Raw genomic sequence first — 17,832 nt, forward strand, 5'->3', positions numbered from 1 at the left:
CCTCCATGACCACAGATGTACATAATCAAGCCCCTAGGCATGCAGACTGCTTCTACAAACATTTGTGAAAGAATGGGTCGCTCTCAGGAGCTCAGTGAATTCAAGCATGGTACTGGCTTGGCTTGTGTCAGCTTGGCTGAACCCCCACCCATGGCGGCCCTGCCGCTGACACACATAGTGTCCCTTCTGTCTGGGGGGCGCTGCTGTCCCCCTGAAAAGATGCCACCCAAGGCAAACGCCTTGTTTGGCTCATGGCAGATACGCCCCTGATACTCATGATGTACTGTTCTATATTGAAAGAGAAGATGCTACCATCACTCCGTGCCCTTGGTCGGCGTGCACTTTTCCAACATGAAAGTGATCCAAAGCCCACTGTTGCATTTCTGAAGAAGAATAGGGTGAAAGTAATTCAGTGGCCAAGTAGGTCTCCTGATCTGAATCCAATCGAACATCTATGGGGAATTCTGAAGAGACAAGTTGAGCATCTCTCTCCATCCAGCATCCAGGCTCTAAAGAAGGTCGTTCTTGAAGAATGGAAAAAGATAAATGTTGCAATATGTCGCCAACTTGTTCATTCCATGCCTAGAAGACTCCGTGCTGTCCTTACAAATCATGGAGGTCATACAAATACTAGATGTAGCAGTTTTTGTTGTGGGGTGTATTATGCATTTTTGCATCAACTAATTTGAGTAAAACTGAAGATTTTGTAATCCAAGTTATAATATTAACCTTACTTTCTTGTAATGAGCGAAACAAATGTTCTATAAAACTCAGTTTTGTCAAAATGTTGGATATTGTTCCTGTGTTCATTGAGATATTGATTAAAATCTTACTTTTCAAAAGGGGTGTACTCATTTATGCTGAGCACTGTAAATTCATGTAGGGACCATATTATTGAATCCAAACACCCACAATGCAGCTGGCAGACAGACTTCATGTCATCTTTGATGAGGCTATGAGTGACATTCTGGAGCTCAGAGCAGCCAAAAAGTTATTTTCTTACACAATCTAATATTATTTGGTAATGAATTTAATCTATATTGTGACTTTGAACTGCTTATAAAAAAAAGTCAAAAAATGTAGATTGCCCTTAATATATCCACTAAAGCTTTATCTGATCCAAGAATCTGCAATTAGTTTAGCCTGATACATACATTCTATGTAAATAGTGGATGTAGGCTCTCATGTGAGGATCATTGGTCTGTGGCCTCTTGGTGAGATAGTAGAAGCAACAGGGGAGCTGGCACTTGTAGTCCCCCAGGCTATACAGATCTGGGTGATATAAAGATGTATTATCTCATGCCGCCCATAAACCTGATGGGCCTGTCCAGCCAGGCGGCAGTGGAGGTAGACACCCCAGGGAAGCGGTTACTTGTGGTTCCCCACAGGCTGCACAAGTCTGCTTCTATAAATATAATGTTATGTAGTAGCAGATATAAGATCTGCCAAGATGCAGAAGAGACAGAGACCGCAGTGCAGCTGACACTTGTAGTCCCCCAGGCTGTACATATCTGCTTGAAATGAACACAATGTCTGTAATAGATGTCATGTCTCTGGTCTCTGGGCACCATAAATCTGAAATCTATGCTCTCTAGCAAGGCTGCTGAGGAGATGAGACCCCCAGTACAGCTGACACCTGTAGTCTCCCGGGCTGGCAAGATGTATAATAATAGATGTAATAGATCTGGTCCGTATTGCTATCATCCTGTCTTGAGACTCTTCTGGGAGCAATGAGAATGACAAGTACCTCCCATGACCTCCTTCTGAGCTGTCTCAAGCAGATGTACATTTTCATAGACTTGTAAGGGAACACAAAACCTGTTATAAATGAACAAAAGACCATTGACATGCGTCCTTAGGGTCACCATATGTGGTACAATTAACTTTAGATTTACCAAAATGATGTAATATGAGAACCTACCTGACCTATCCATTCAATGTATACTACATAGTTGTTGGTAGACCTAAAGGAGATTGTACAATCAGATTGTAATGTGTGTGTTGAGTTTTAGTCTGGAATCTGGGACCTGAGATTCTATTGGTAGAGGAGACAGAATTATCAGTGCAGCTGGCACTTGCAGTCCCCCAGGCTGTACAGATGTATTTACTATGAGTACATTGTTCTATAACAGTCAATGTCACATGTCTTGTCTGCACTACAATTAGCTGGAGATCAATAACCTGGGGCAGAATCTTCATTGTACGTGGTGCATGTAACTCCAGGCTGTACAGATCTGCACACTTAAACTACAATGTTATAGAACAGTAGATGTCTTATATCTGTAGCAGTCTACAGAATCCTGGTGCAGCTGGTACTTGTAGTCCCCCTGGATGAACAGGTCTACTCACTATAATACTATATTATATCATATGTCATATGTACAGTATGTAGTACTATTAGCCTGAGATATGTGACCTGGAGCTCTACTAGCAGAGCAGACAAGATCCCCAGTGTAGCTGATACTTGTAGTCCCCCAGGCTGTACTAATATGCCCACTATGATGTTAATAACATAACATGTTCTGTGTCTGTAGTACCATTATCCTGATATCTATGACCTTGTCATGTTATATAACAGAAGTAGGTGTAATGTGTCCAGGGGCGGACTGACAACTCATGGGGCCCCCGGGCAATAGGGGATCATGGGGCCCCTGTGTCCTTGCCCAAACTCAAAAAAGCTTATGAAAAAGGCACCAGGGGCATCTCATGGGGCCCCCTACTGACCCCGGGCCCCTGGTCTGGAGTACATTTAGCCTTATATTGTTGACCCGAGGTTCTATGGGCTGAGCAGACATGATCACAGGTGTAGCTGGCACTTGTAGGTCCCCCAGACTGTACAGCTCTGCTCACTATAATGCTATATAACATAACATGTATTGTGCCTATAGTACCACTATCCTGATACCAGAGACCTGGGGCTCTACAGGCAGAGAAGACAGGATACCCAGTGCATTTGGTACTTGTAGTCCCCCAGGCTGTACAGATCTGCTCACTATCACAGTTTGTAACTACAGTAGATGTAATATGTCTGTGGTGCAATTAGGGATCAATGACTCCATAGGCAGAGCAGACAGGATCACAGGTGTAGCTTTCACTTGTAGTCCTCCCAGCTGTACAGATCTGCTCACTATTATGTTATATATTAGAAGTAGATTTAATATTGGTGTTGTACAAATGGAGATTTGGGGCTCTACAGGCTGATCAGACAGGATCCCCAGTGAAGCTGGTACTTATAGTCCTCCAGGCTGTATAGATCTACTCATTATAATATATACCAGCAATACATGTAATATGTATGTAGAAAAATTGAAGATCTCTCTGACTTTATAGGCTGATCAGATAGGATCCCAGGTGAAGCTGGTATTTGTAGTCCCTCAGGCTGTATATATCTGCTCACTATAATAAACTCACTTATTCAGGGAAGCCTACCCCACCTCCACCTAAGAACTGTACTTGAGTCACCTCCATCAGATCATCCCCCGCAGCTATCACCTTTTGTACCACCTCCCCCTTTCTTTAGATTGTAAGCTCCATGAGGAGGGCCTTCCTATTCCTTCTGTACTGAAATGTATTGTAATCGTACTGTCTCTATATTGTAAAGTGCTGAGCAAACTGTTGGCGCTATATAAATTCTGTATAATAATATATAAGTGCAGTAGATGTAATATGTGTTGTACAATTAGAGATCAATAACTCCATAGGCAGAGCAGACAGTATCCTGCTGGTACTTTAGTCCTCCCAGGCTGTATAGCTCTGCTCACTATAACATGATATAAGAGCAGTAGATGCAATATGTGTGTAGTACAAAAGTACAAATGGAGATCTCTGATTCCATAGGAAGAGCAGGCAGGATCCTGGGTACAGCTGATTCTTGTAGTCCCCCAGGCTGTATAGGTCTGCTCACTATAATATTATATAAGAGCAGTAGATGTAATATGTGTGTAGTACAATGAGAGATCAGTGACTCCATAGGCAGAGCAGGCAGGATCCCGGGTGCAGCTGATACTTGTAGTCCCCCAGGCTGTATAGATCAGCTCACTATAACATGATATAAGAGCAGTAGATGTAATATGTGTGTAGTACAATGAGAGATCAGTGACTCCATAGGCAGAGCAGGCAGGATCCTGGGTACAGCTGGTACTTGTAGTCCCCCAGGCTGTATAGATCAGATCACTATAACATGATATAAGAGCAGTAGATGTAATATGTGTGTAGTACAATGAGAGATCAGTGACTCCATAGGCAGAGCAGGCAGGATCCTGGGTACAGCTGGTACTTGTAGTCCTCCCAGGGTGTATAGCTCTGCTCACTAAAACATTACATAAGAGCAGTAGATGTAATATGTGTGTAGTACAATGAGAGATCAGTGACTCCATAGGCAGAGCAGGCAGGATCCCGGGTGCAGCTGATACTTGTAGTCCCCCAGGCTGTATAGATCAGATCACTATAACATGATATAAGAGCAGTAGATGTAATATGTGTGTAGTACAATGAGAGATCAGTGACTCTATAGGCAGAGCAGGCAGGATCCTGGGTACAGCTGGTACTTGTAGTCCCCCCAGGGTGTATAGATCAGCTCACTATAACATGATATAAGAGCAGTAGATGTAATATGTGTGTAGTACAATGAGAGATCAGTGACTCTATAGGCAGAGCAGGCAGGATCCTGGGTACAGCTGGTACTTGTAGTCCCCCAGGCTGTATAGCTCAGCTCACTATAACATTGTATAAGAGCAGTAGATGTAATATGTGTGGAGAGATCAGTGACTCTATAGGCAGAGCAGGCAGGATCCCGGGTACAGATGGTACTTGTAGTCCCCCCAGACTTCATGGAGCAGCACATCCTATCCTTCCATCCTCCTCTCCCAATCTCCTCCTTCTCCTGCTTGCTGTGCTGTCTCCTGCTGACGTGTCTGCCTCTGTCTGCTCATGCTCCTTGCCGTCCATACACAGGACACTGCCACCCTGTAACTGACATGGCTGCAGCCGGCCGGTCCGTGTCTCTGCTGCTGCTGTTCGCTCTCCTGTCCCCCGGCTCAGCCCAGCAGCGATCCTTCTCCGACACCAAGCGCTGCGCGGACCCGGAGTGTAGCAGTGAGTGAGCCCCATGGAGGGTGGGGGCAGGGGGGGAGGGGAGATCGCACTACACACAGGACCCCTCCTTCCACTGACATGGTTACTTTATATGGACTTTGTTACATTTGGACTTATTTGTTGCACTTTCCGTTTATTGTTGTTGTCTCTTCCTGCACACTTCTCCTTCCATGGAGGTCAGTGGGGTGCACAGGCTGGGGTGGAGATGGCCCAGCACAGCACACACAGGGGGGTGGAGTGCCTGTCCTGGGGAAGAATTCACCTCTCACATCTCCGATCCTCTGTGATCTCGGGATTTGTCCCTGGAATTGTCCATGGTGTTGACATTGGTCACCAAAACATCCTTCTGTGTCTGGAATGTTGCATTTTCTATTTGTTTTTGTTAATTTGATGATGTGTGTTCTTTATCTCTCCAAGTTATGTAACAGTTTTTATTATGTTCTGTAAATTGTATCATAGTCTAGATCTATGCTGGTCAACTCTCTTAATATGGGGGCTGCAACTGTGACCCCCAATATCACCAATGGGCCACACATAAAATGAAGTGAACATTCTGTCTCAGAGACAGCTGACACAACAGGTTGTAGTCAGTTAGGGGTGAATACAAGAGATGGTCATAGACTGTGGACATGATGAAAGAGATGGTTAAAGCGGAGCTCCACCCAAAAGGGGACATTCCATATTAAGACCCCGGTCACATCGGGTGCGACTTGACATGCGATTTTCTTGACATGTAACTTGCAAATCGCATGCCAAGTTGCACCCTATTGTCCACAATTACAACGGTCATATCGTCGCGGTTCCAACTTGGTCGGAGCCGCACAGATTTCTAAAGTAGTACATGTTCTACTTTTGGTGCGATTTGCATAGATATCTGTGTCAGATGTCTTGCAAATCGCACCTGAAATCAGCATGTCTCCCAATTTTGAAATCGTGCAACCTCACTGTAAGTCGCAAAATTTCAAAGTCGGGCTTGATCTGACCGGGGTGTAAGGCCTCGTCCCTTGCTCCCCATTAGGGATTGTCACCTTTTGGGGAGCGGGTGGCCAATTTTGACAGGTACCCGCTTCCACTTCCAATCAGAAGCAGAAGTTCTATCCCTCCTATCACCCACAGGTTTCTTGGACATGTGACAGGTTCTAGAGGACTGCGGGACCATTCACAATGCACAGCGCCACTCACACATGCGCAGTGGGCACCCGAGGACACCACTGGATCCTAGGACAGGTGTCTGTTTTTAAAAGTCATCAGCTACAGTTTTTGAAGCTGCTGACTTTTATTTTTTTTTCACCAGAGACTGGAGCTCCTCTTTAAAGACTGCAGGCATGATACAAGGGATGGTTGGAGACAATGGGCATGATACAAGGGATGGTCAGAGACGGTGAGCATGATACAAGGGATGGTCAGAGACGGTGGGCATGATACAAGGGTGGTGAGAGATGGTGGGTATGATGTAGGGGATGGTGAGAGATGGTGGGCATGATACAAGGGTGGTGAGAGATGGTGGGTATGATGTAGGGGATGGTGAGAGATGGTGGGCATGATACAAGGGTGGTGAGAGATGGTGGGTATGATGTAGGGGATGGTGAGAGATGGTGGGCATGATACAAGGGTGGTGAGAGATGGTGGGTATGATGTAGGGGTTGGTGAGAGATGGTGGGCATGATACAAGGGTGGTGAGAGATGGTGGGTATGATGTAGGGGATGGTGAGAGATGGTGGGCATGATGTAGGGGATGGTGAGAGATGGTGGACATGATACAAGGGTGGTGAGAGACGGTGGGCATGATACAAGGGATGGTCAGAGACGGTGGGCATGATATAAGGGATGGTAGGGAGACAGTGGGCATTATGCGAGACATGGTCAGAGACGGTGGGCATGATACAACAGTTGGTCAGAGATGGTGGGCATGATACAAGGGATGATCGGGAGATGGTGGGCATGATACAAGAAATGGTCAGAGCTGGTGGGCATAACACAAGGGATGGTCAGAGATGGTGGACACAATCAAACAAAGAGATGGTTAAAGACTGCAAGCATGATACATCGGATGGTCAGAGACGGTGGGCATGATACAAGAGATAATTAGAGATGGTAGGCATGGTACAAGAGGTGGAAGACATGATGTAGGAGACTGTCAGGCTAGATTCACACTGTGGGTGTGGGAATCTTATCTGTTTCCGCACTTGCAACTGAATTACGCTGCTCTTGTGAGACATGCAGGGCTGCCATTCACTTTGGTGCATGCACTTTTCTTGTGCGAAAACGCAAGCACAGCAGCACATTCAAATGAATGGGCTGCCATGCCTGAGCAAACGCAGGCCACACAGCCAGTATTAGTGGGAACCGAGCCTTAGAGACAGTGAAAGGAGTTGTTGGAGACGGGGGCATGCTTGAAGGGAGTTATAGACTGGAGACGTGGGACTGCTACAAATCACTGCTATAACAGGGCAATAGAGAAACACAGAACAGTGTCTGCAGGGACCCAGAGGGCCACAAAAAAAGTGCCAAACAGCCACAGGTTGGGCACCAGGGGTGTAGATGCTGTGTATGCTGCGGCTGGATAGGGTTGAATGCTGTACTGAGTGGTAAATGCATTTGGGCCCTATGAGTTCAGGGACAAGTACCTGAACACCATATTTCATCCTGCCTTAAGCCTGCTATAGATGTCTGGAATCTCAGCTGGTTCAGCAGGCTGTTTGTATCCAAGTCGATCCATTCATCGACTTTGGTACAACCAGCATGTTGGATTTTTACATGCGATTATTACCAGCGGCTGTAAAACACAATAGCTCCATGGAAGGCATTCCCCCATCAACACTGGCTATGTGGATGGGGGAATTAAGCAATTTTTCTTTCTTGCAACCCATGGTTGCAGGAGAGGAAAATGTCACCATCTATGGCCTCGCTGCATCTATACCACATAGGTGCACTAGAACACCAGGACTGCGCACACAACAGCTTGATGCCCTAGTGTCAAGGGACCCTATATTCCAGTTTTAGTAGGTATGAGTGAATCTGTCCATGTTCAATGAACAGCTTTGCAAATCTTGCTTAGAACTCAAAGTTCACAAACTTCCTTATAAACCCCATTGAAGTCTGTAGAGGGTGCATCTTGTTATTCAGTTCTACCTATTTGTAGGGGTAATAAGAAAGCTATTGTCAGACAAAAGGTTTGGGAAGCTGGGCACTGCCATGGGGGGGCATGTAACTATGCCAAAAAAAATCTCTCCCTACTTAGAATTGTCAGCTCTCTCTCTAATGCTGGTTATACACTCTTAGATTTCTTTGGTCTAGCCTGTGGGCTGGACCAAAGAAATCTAACAGATTCCTCCAAGCCAATTAAACTACCAGCATATACCCAGAGGAAACCCATGCAGGCACAGGGAGAACATGCAAACTCCAGGCAGGTGTTGCCGTGGCTGGGATTCGAACCAACGACCCTAGTACTGCCAGGCGGAAGTGCTAACCATTTAGCCACCGTGCTGTCCAGTTACAAGTTATTTCCATTGTTGGGTTAAGAATTTGGCTATGTAAAGTTTTAGGGCTAGTTCACATTAGATGCAATCCAGTGTATTTTTGTTTTTGCATCAAAAATGCCTGCACAGTGTTTTCCATATTTTCCAATGGCCCTGGTTCACACCAGTGCAGTCAGTTCCAGTCAGTTTCCGGTGCAGAAAAAAAAGTAGAACATGCTGTATTTTTTCTGCACAGCACCATACTGGAACATAGCAAACTGGACGGGAACTGCATGTGGTGTGAACTGTGAGCAACGTATTCGGAGTGCATTTTTGTGGTGTGACTTGCCGTTAGGATTAGGTTAAAGAGAAAGTTAAAGCAGACCTTCGCTCAAAATTGAAAGCACCGCTCATTGCTCCTCCTCACCCCCTCCCCTAACATATTTAAGATGTATTTTTTTTCCCAGGGAGCAGGTACCTGCTACGACTTCCTCAATTCCCACCTCGGCTTGGGACACTGGATATCGCCTTCTCACCTGCAGTCTCTGCGACACATCACACGTCCCAGAAGGCCACAGGGCCAGTCCTACAGTGTCGCCATGCCTCGCGGGAGCTGGCTGTGAGACATTAGGAAATCACAGCTGGTTCCTACATTCAATATGTCGGTGCTGGGAAGTAAAAGCCCAGTAAAGAATCGACTGCGGGCAGGGCAGCGCTGGACTCCATGGGTTGGTAAGGGTTTGCTTCTTAAAAGTCAGTAGCTATAGTATTTGTAGCTGCTGACCTTTTTGTAACAAGAGTGCAATACCTGTTTAAAGCATATTTCAATCTAAGAACAAATATTTATAGTATTGCGGCTTACCTGTCCCTAGATGTGGTGACTGCATTTGTTTTTTTTTTCCATTTTGTTTCCTCTATTTTAACCTGGTAATTCTGCCATTAACTCACTTCAAGGGTAACAATGTTACCAAGCACTACAACACTAAGGCCCCATTCAAACATGTGCGATTTTCATTGCTATTTTGATGCAACTTTGGATGGCTGAAACTTGGATGTGACTTTGTCTATTGCACAACCATGTAATGTTCATAACATTAAGATGCTACATTCATGTGACTTTTGGGAGTTTACATTGCAGTCTATAGCACTCGGCTTGCATGAAAGTTCCATCAAAGTAGAAACTTTTTAAAGTCACTTTGACTTTAAACTCCATAGATTTGAAAGACTTCTATTGAAATACATGAACTGCAACTTGGCATGCAACTTTGTGTCCAAAGTCGAGTGACAAGCCGCACAAGTGTGAATGGACCCTAAAACATTGATTGAGTTAGGATTGCATAACACTGTGTTAGGACTACACAACACTGCCCTCTTTTCTCCATAACAGGGGGAGGTGTTTTTGGAGTCCACAGAGATGAACAGTGCTAACTGATAACAGTGAGGAAGCAGAGGGCACAGGAAGTTAGCAGCTCATAAGATTTCTGATTGGATGATTAGTTATGGGTTTTTTTTTGTCACATATAATAAAACTTTTCAATGGAATACTAAAAAGACCAAAAATGAGCAAATAAGAGCGTTCACATGCACTTTAAAGTGGTTGTAAACCTCAGACATTAAATATGAACAAAGCATATCTCTCTACAGTGTGTACTTGCTTCAATTAAGAGCACGAAGTGTCATTTCTGTCTGCTTCTATCAGCATGAATCAATTCTTGCATGTTTTCTTGACACCGGGAGAGAAATGGCAACAGGGGAGGAATTTCCAGCATATTGACAGCCTCAACATTGTTTCTATGTGCTGTATGAAAGGGGGGGGGGTGTCTCTTCCCTCCAATCAGCTCTCAGAGCTCTCTTCACTGAGCTCTGCAGAGTGTAACATCTGACTCCTCCCACCCAACATCCTTCTAATGAAAAAAATTGAAGGGGTAGGGCCGATTATGAAAATGCAAAAGGCACACAGGGAGATTCATCCATTTGTACTGTGGGATGAGGAAATCTGTAAGATATTTTTCGTTCCACCTACATATCCAGCCATGTATGGTTGGCTCTAGTGCTCTCATCCCTTCATTCCATACAAGCTGATTCTCCCAGGAATCCCGTTGGGTCTTTACTGGGAAACAGAGATCTATAGACCCCTCCACCAAGCTTGGAGTCCAGCACTCCATCATCCAAATTCCAACATCACAAAAGTGAACGAGGATCTAACCCCTCACCTTTGGATGCACATTAAAATGTTGCCAGTGAGCTTATAGTTTGCCATGGCTTTATTTTACAGACCCCACCCCCACCCCCACCACCACTTCAGGGCTGTGCCAATGTGAAGGCAATCAGCTGACCACGGTGCTGAACATTTTCCCATTATGTTTTATGTAACTGCCATTTGTTGAAAATCTTGCAGTCAGCTGTAGCTTAGTAGCAGCACTCTCATGTCATACTGTAGCACAGTCTAGGTACGGCCCCCACTTAGCAAGCTGTCAGCTGCTGCTTCTTTTTCATTGCTTTCCAAATACAAGGAATGATGGGGGTGGCTGTATTATGCAGTGGGGGCAGGTGAGGAATCTTCCATTGTTTACATACAGTCTCTCAGCTGTTCCTTCTCCTTCCTAGAGTCAATGTGACTTAAAGGGAATCTACAGTCTCTTTCAAGGTTGTTTTTTTTTAGCTTTTAGCTTTAACATTGCTTTGTTTTTATTTTATTTTTTTTGTTATACTTCTGTTTAATTTTTAAGTATATGTCCAAAGAAGCATCCATATCTGCTCTTTACATATGTAAACTCTGCTTTTTGGGTATTAATACTGCAGTGCTTTAAGCAGGATATACAAGCAGTGAATTTTGGCCAGTTCATGATGAACCATCCAAAATTGGAGCTATGGGTGGTCCTGTCTGGACCACTTTGCCTGCCATTCTTTGATCTGAAAAATCAATGGAGCCAAACGAAAAATTCAGATGCCGTCACTGTTTGGATGTTCTGACAACCACAGGTTCTGGCTGTCATAATACAATAGCTGGCACTGCAGATTCATCCAACCACGCTGTTTAGTGTGGATGGTAAATTGGTACATTTCTTCCTGTGTATGGCAAGAAATACTGTCCCATGCGCTTTGTGCACATCTATTCCAACTCCCTGAAAACAGTACAGTGCCTTGGTGTAGTTAGTTTTAATTCAGCAGTCATTCAGCAAGGGTGTCGATTGCATTTGCTTAAAGCAGTAGTAAATTGCCATATAAATAAAAAAAATAAATCGGCCCCCTTCAGTTTTAAGTCATAGTGTACTAGAATGCATTATATACTAGTACATTATGACAGACTTACCTGCACACGGAGCCCTCCAGATCAGTGCTGTCACGGCTCCCCGGCTCTTCTATCTTCACCAGGTCCTCTTTCCAGGTTCGCGGGCTCTGGCTGTATGAATGGCCGGGGCCACCACATCATTCCCATGCATGTGTGCAGGAGCTCCAGCCTTGGTGCGGAACTCAGAGGTATGGCACGGATATTCCATCCCTTCAGCGCGGATGCGCTGGTGACATCCCTGGCTGCATCCCATGTGAATATCTCCTAAATTCCTAGAATTATTTTACAGGATTTATATAGAGCCAACAGTTTGCGCAGAGCTTTACAACATAAGGGAGATGGTACAGCTACAATACAATAAAAACAAGAGAGTTAAGAGGGCTCTGGTCATAAGAGCTTAAAATCTAATAGGGTAAGTTTAGAAGATATTCACTGTATTATAGGCCTACCAATAGGTACAAGTTAAAAAGTGGAATTTACTTCCACTTGAATGTACAGTGGTCGAATCCATAGATCTATATAGTTACAATACAGTAGCGTTAAAAATATGGGGGGAGGTCCTCACTCTGTCATATTAGACAGATTTGCCTTTAGCCTAGGCCCTTGTGATCTGCTGCAGTTGTCATTACAAAGTTAATGACACCTCAAACGCAGGTCAAAAACACAGTGCATTTGCCTGCACCCGATCATGTGGTACAAGAGGACCATGCAATCCGGTTGCAGTGCCGCTCAAATAAAAGGTGCATGCCAGGGGTGGACTGACCATTTGGAAACTAGGGCACTGCCCGTGGGCCCGGGGTCAGTAGGGGGCCCCATGAGATGCCCCTGGTACCTTTTTCATAGGCTTTTTTGAGTTTTGGCAAGGACACAGGGGCCCCATGATCCCCTATTGCCCGGGGGCCCCATGAGCTGTCAGTCCGCCCCTGGTGCATGCACGTCTTTGGTGCCATGCAGTGCAATTTGAGCCATTTCAGAATGAATCCCCACTGAGTCGCATCTGAATAGCATGGGAATTTAGTGCGATTCACACGTGGTTCATATTGTGAACCAAGGCTTACTTCCTGGGCTGATTCACTGGGAATCGCAATTTCAGTCTAATAATTTTGAAAGGGCTGAGATCGCACCCCACCGCACCAAAATAAGTGCACGCGCTACTTTTGGAAACTCACTGCAACCAGATCGGCTGGTACTTCTGTAGCATACAATCCGTTGCAGGCCAAGGCACTGCACTTGCGACCTGTGCATTGGGTGTCTTCAATATCGACATCTGCTTCAGATCGCTACTGCAATGCATTTTGAATGAGGTATGGGAAACACATATTGAATGCTGGTTTCCTGCACTGCGTTCTAGTGTGAACTGGCTCTTAATATTTGCTGTTTTCATCACTTTCTGTCAATGTGATAATGGTGTCCAGGACAAAAAGAGAGAGTGAATCTCCCCAGCTCAGACACAAAGAGCAATTAAATCCAGGCAGAAGGTCCAACCCTTCCCTACGCTATCCAAAATGTTAAAAAAAAAAGAAAGAAATAATAATGATAATAATAATATTTAAAGTGTTTGTAAACCCTTCCATATACCCAGTGAAGTGACTGGCCTCAGGTGATACAGAGAGGTGAAAGAAATCCTCTTACATAGGTTGTTCCTGTTTATCTGCAGTCTTCTCTTCTCTACATCCATTCAAAGTCCAGCATTTACAAAGCTTGTCTGAGAGTTCATAAAATAGGGGATGGAGAGTTGAAATGTGTGTCTGGATGGCGCAATGAGCAGAGCTCTGAGAGCTGATTGGAGGGAAGAGACACACCCCCCTCCACACAGCACACAGAAACAGAGCTGAGGCTGTCAATCTGCTGGAGGTCCCTCCCCTGTCACCATTTTGCTCTTGGTGTCAGGAAAACTTGTCAGAAGTGACTCATGCAGATAGTAGAGGCAGCAGACAGAAAAGTGCAACTATAGTGGGATATGCTTTGTTCATATTTCATGTCTGAAGTTTACAACCACTTTAAAGTGGCACTCACTAAATCAAATTTTTTTTATTACACAAATGGATTTAAAAAAGTATTATCATTTTTACTTTCCTGTTCTCTTTTGTGCTGCAAGGCAGCGGATTTCTGTGTGAGTGCACAAACGCAGCTGGGCAATACAGTGCCAATCTGCCAGAAGCTGGCAGTGTTTGGGCGCGCAAACAGAAATCCGCCGCATGTGCGCAGATGCAGCTCAGTCTCTGTCCCAGATGTCTTGAAGACACTGGCGACACATCTGTGCCGGTGAGAGAGATTGCCTTCATACACGTGTACATTTAATACCTTGTTTTTGTTTCCTTATGCAGAGTTGATGTGCAGGGGTAAAGCCATAGCGGATTTCACGGGTCCAGACTGCCGCTTTGTGAATTTTAAGAAAGACGAATTAATATATGTTTACCATAAACTATCGGGGAGGTCGAGCCAACTATGGGCAGGAACTGTAAGTGAATGTTGCATGTTTTGTTCTAGAAACTGTTCTATGTCCTGCTTTAAAAGGTTCTTCCATACCAGTGGGCTTTGCCAAGACTAAAGCTGACCATACATTATTCAGGTTTGTCTTGCAGCCAGCTGATCTTTCCGTTATAAATGTAACCAATCTATTAAAAATTATCGGTATTTGCTCAATCGATCAAACTGTTTGACAAAATAACTCCACAGCTGATCATCTTGTTGCGTCAAAGTTATTATTATTATTATACAGGATTTCTATAGCGCCAACAGTTTGCTCAGCGCTTTACAATATAATGGGAGACAATACAGCAACAATACAGTTCAATACAAAATGGTTAGGAGGGCCTGATCCTTGGAGCTTACAATCTAAGAGTGAATAAAGTTGTTGAATGAAGGAGCTTTGGTTTACGATTTTTATTCAGTTTGATCATTTTAGCTGTGTCGAGTGATCAGTCGTATGATCATAATGAATTCTGTGTGACAAACTTTAGTCAGAGAGGTGTAGTCAGTAATGTCGCTGCTAAGTTTGGTCTGGGGATCTACGGTTCAGTGAGCTTTGGTCATGAAGAAGTTAAGGAAACGTCCCTGCACTACGTTCTTCCTGTGTATTCGGTAATCATCTGCACCTCACCCACTTTGTAAATATGCCGAGGTGCCATGTCATTGCTCACCCTAAACATAATGCTTCCATTGTCACGTAAACTGCATGAATGACACCAACATCCCTAACGAATAACTGAATATCCAAAAGAAAAAAATTGTGAGTTCCCAGGTATCAAAGTCAGTCCCTTGCTAAATATTAAAGTCAGAGAACTAGCAAGGCCGAGGAAAAGTGATTACACACCAACATTTAATGTGATTGTAAAGGTTCCATTATTTTTATATTAAAACACATAATATACTTACCTGCTCTGTGCAATGGTTCTGCACAGAGCAACCCCGCACCTCCTCTTCTGAGGTCCCACGCCGGAGCTCCCGGGGCTACTCCTCCCTATCAAGTGCCTTCATAGGAAGCCGCTTGTTATGCTGACACTTGTGTGGGCTCGATCCTGAACTGGGCTGTGTGCGTCTATTGACACAGGGAGCCCCTCCTCCTTCACAGGATTTGATTGACAGCAACAGGAGTCAGTGACTTACTGCTGCCTCCATGTCCTGTGAGGAAGGAGATAAGAGCAGTGTCACTGCTGTTGGGCACAGCGCTTGATCAAGATCGGGGTCAAGTAAGTATTTAGTGAGGGGCTGGGCAGTGCCATCTTAATAGCATCATGGGCCCCTGGGAAAAGTAATGCCCTGGGCCCCTACCAGCCTGCATCAGGTGTCCTCCATCCTAGTGCTTCCTTACATCAGGTGTCACTCATCACAGTGATCCCATACATCAGGTATCCTCCATCACAGTGTCCCCATACATCAGGTGTCCTCCATCACAGTGCTTCCATACATCAGGTGTCCCCCATCACAGTTTGCCCATACATCAGGTGTCCCCCATCACAGTGTCCCCATACATCAGGTGTCCCCTATCACAGTGTCCCCATACATCAGGTGTCCCCATTCATCAGGTGTCCCCCATCACAGTGTCCCCATGCATCAGGTGTCCTCCATCACAGTGTCTTCATACATCAGATGTCTCCCATGATAGTGCCCCCATACATCAGGTGTCCCCCATCACAGTGTCCCCATACATCAGGTGTCCCCCATCACAGTGTACCCATACATCAGGTGTCCTCCATCACAGTGTTCCCATTTATCAGGTTTCCCCATCACAGTGTTCCATAAATCAGGTGTCCCCATACCACAGGTGTCCTCATATATCTGGTTCCCCCATCACAGTTTCCCCATACATCAGGTGTCTAATTCCCCCATCATAGTTTCCCCATACATCAGGTGTCTCCATACCTCAGGTATCCTTCATCACATTGTCCCTGTACATTAGGTGTCTCCATCACAGAGTCCCCATGTATCAGGTTCCCCCATCACAGTGTTCCATAAATCAGGTGTCCCCATACCACAGGTGTCTTCATATATCTGGTTCTCCCATCACAGTTTCCCCATACATCAGGTGTCCCTCATCACAATGTCCCCGCACATTAGGTGTCTCCATCACAGAGTCCTCATATATCAAGTGTCCCCATGCATCAAGTGTCCCCCCCTCTCAGTCGCTTCTTCAGGCGCTATGAAAAGGGTGCATCTATAATAGAACAAAACTTAATTGTTGGCCTGTATATAATAGTTCATATATTCTATATCATAACAAAATACATATAATAAAATATAAATTGGACAAATATTTACTTACAGTCATTGCCATAAAACCATATATAATTGGTAATTAATCACCGGAGGGACAGTACACGTCAGAATGAGTGTCCAGGCATGGGGGCGCATCAGGGGGACAGGGACAACACCATGTGCAGAACATGACCGTCTGTTGAGAACGGAACCAGTGTATAGACTAGTAATATAAATTAGTAATAAAAACTAACGTAGTATTATTTGGCTCAATGTCTATTAGGCCAAGGATATGTGGGCCTTTGTCTATTGTGTGTTCTAGGTATTTTCAAAAGGTAGAACCTAAATCAAAGCATTCTAAAAGAAAGACAGAACATGTATATGTATTCACTAGGTCATATGGTTCAAAAATTATATATATGTTGATTAGTTGACCTTCAATCTATACTCTTATAGGAACCATGTCTTTCTTGGAAGTGGCTTTTGAAATAATTAAATAATTAAATGAGTACAAATACCTTGAAAAATATATAGATCTGGCTATCAACAGTGCAGATTCCACTTAGTGTGGACATTCAAAATATCTGGTCTTCAATGATGTAGTCCAACTCGGTCAATTGATGCAGGCTGTCCAATCCCAGCCAGGCACAGTGGGCGCTAGTAAGGCCCACAGGCCCATATAGTCTTCGCCTCCCTGCGTGGGTAGCACTGTGAGGAGCAACAACAAATAATCAATAATATGGTCGGCCCCTATAAACAGTAGGATATTGGCTCCCAAATAAACTACCCCACGCTCCAGCAGTGGACCGTCCCTCAGCATCACTACCTCCAATGCAGGGCTATGGACTCTACATTGGCCTTGATGATGTCAGGACCTTGGACCACTGGAGTGAAAGGGAGAAGACGCTATGGGGACTGCTCTAGCAATGCGAGGATTGAGTAAGTAAATCTAATTTAACAAGGCCGCTAGACCTAAGCGAGCAATTAACCCTTGCAGGGCAGGCACAGCCCCAATGCAAGGGATAATGTTTACATTTCCCAGAGTTGGGCTTTAAATATATCATTTTCATGTACTGTAATTTTGTAAGGATTCTTCCTACCCAGGCAATCCAAGAGCGCATAGCAGGCATCATAGTGCTCTCTATTGCCACCAAAGCACATCTGACAGTAAGAAGGTTCCCCAGGACTACAAGGCCCATGCTCCTTTGTACTTTTTGACCTGTAATTGATGGGAGCTCAAGCTGGCTATGCTGATGCACTGTGCATTGGCACACATCATTGGCAACCTGC

General features: G+C 44.8%; 1 protein-coding gene across 1 annotated transcript in view; it reads left to right on the forward strand.

Annotated features, from left to right (window-relative positions):
* The first annotated feature begins 4,930 nt into the window (after positions 1–4,930).
* The window catches only part of MIA3 (MIA SH3 domain ER export factor 3), a 136,359-nt gene continuing 123,457 nt past the window's right edge, over positions 4,931–17,832 (forward strand). Inside the window, exons 1-2 of the mRNA XM_089684996.1 lie at positions 4,931–5,094; positions 14,172–14,305. Coding sequence (XP_089541122.1) covers positions 4,977–5,094; positions 14,172–14,305 — 252 coding nt within the window. The 5' untranslated portion in view covers positions 4,931–4,976. The remainder of the gene's footprint in view (positions 5,095–14,171; positions 14,306–17,832) is intronic.

This window comes from Staurois parvus, unplaced genomic scaffold (assembly GCF_062004578.1).
Source record: "Staurois parvus isolate SC_StPar_1 unplaced genomic scaffold, SC_StPar_1.0 ptg000362l, whole genome shotgun sequence".
Classification (NCBI taxonomy): domain Eukaryota; kingdom Metazoa; phylum Chordata; class Amphibia; order Anura; family Ranidae; genus Staurois; species Staurois parvus.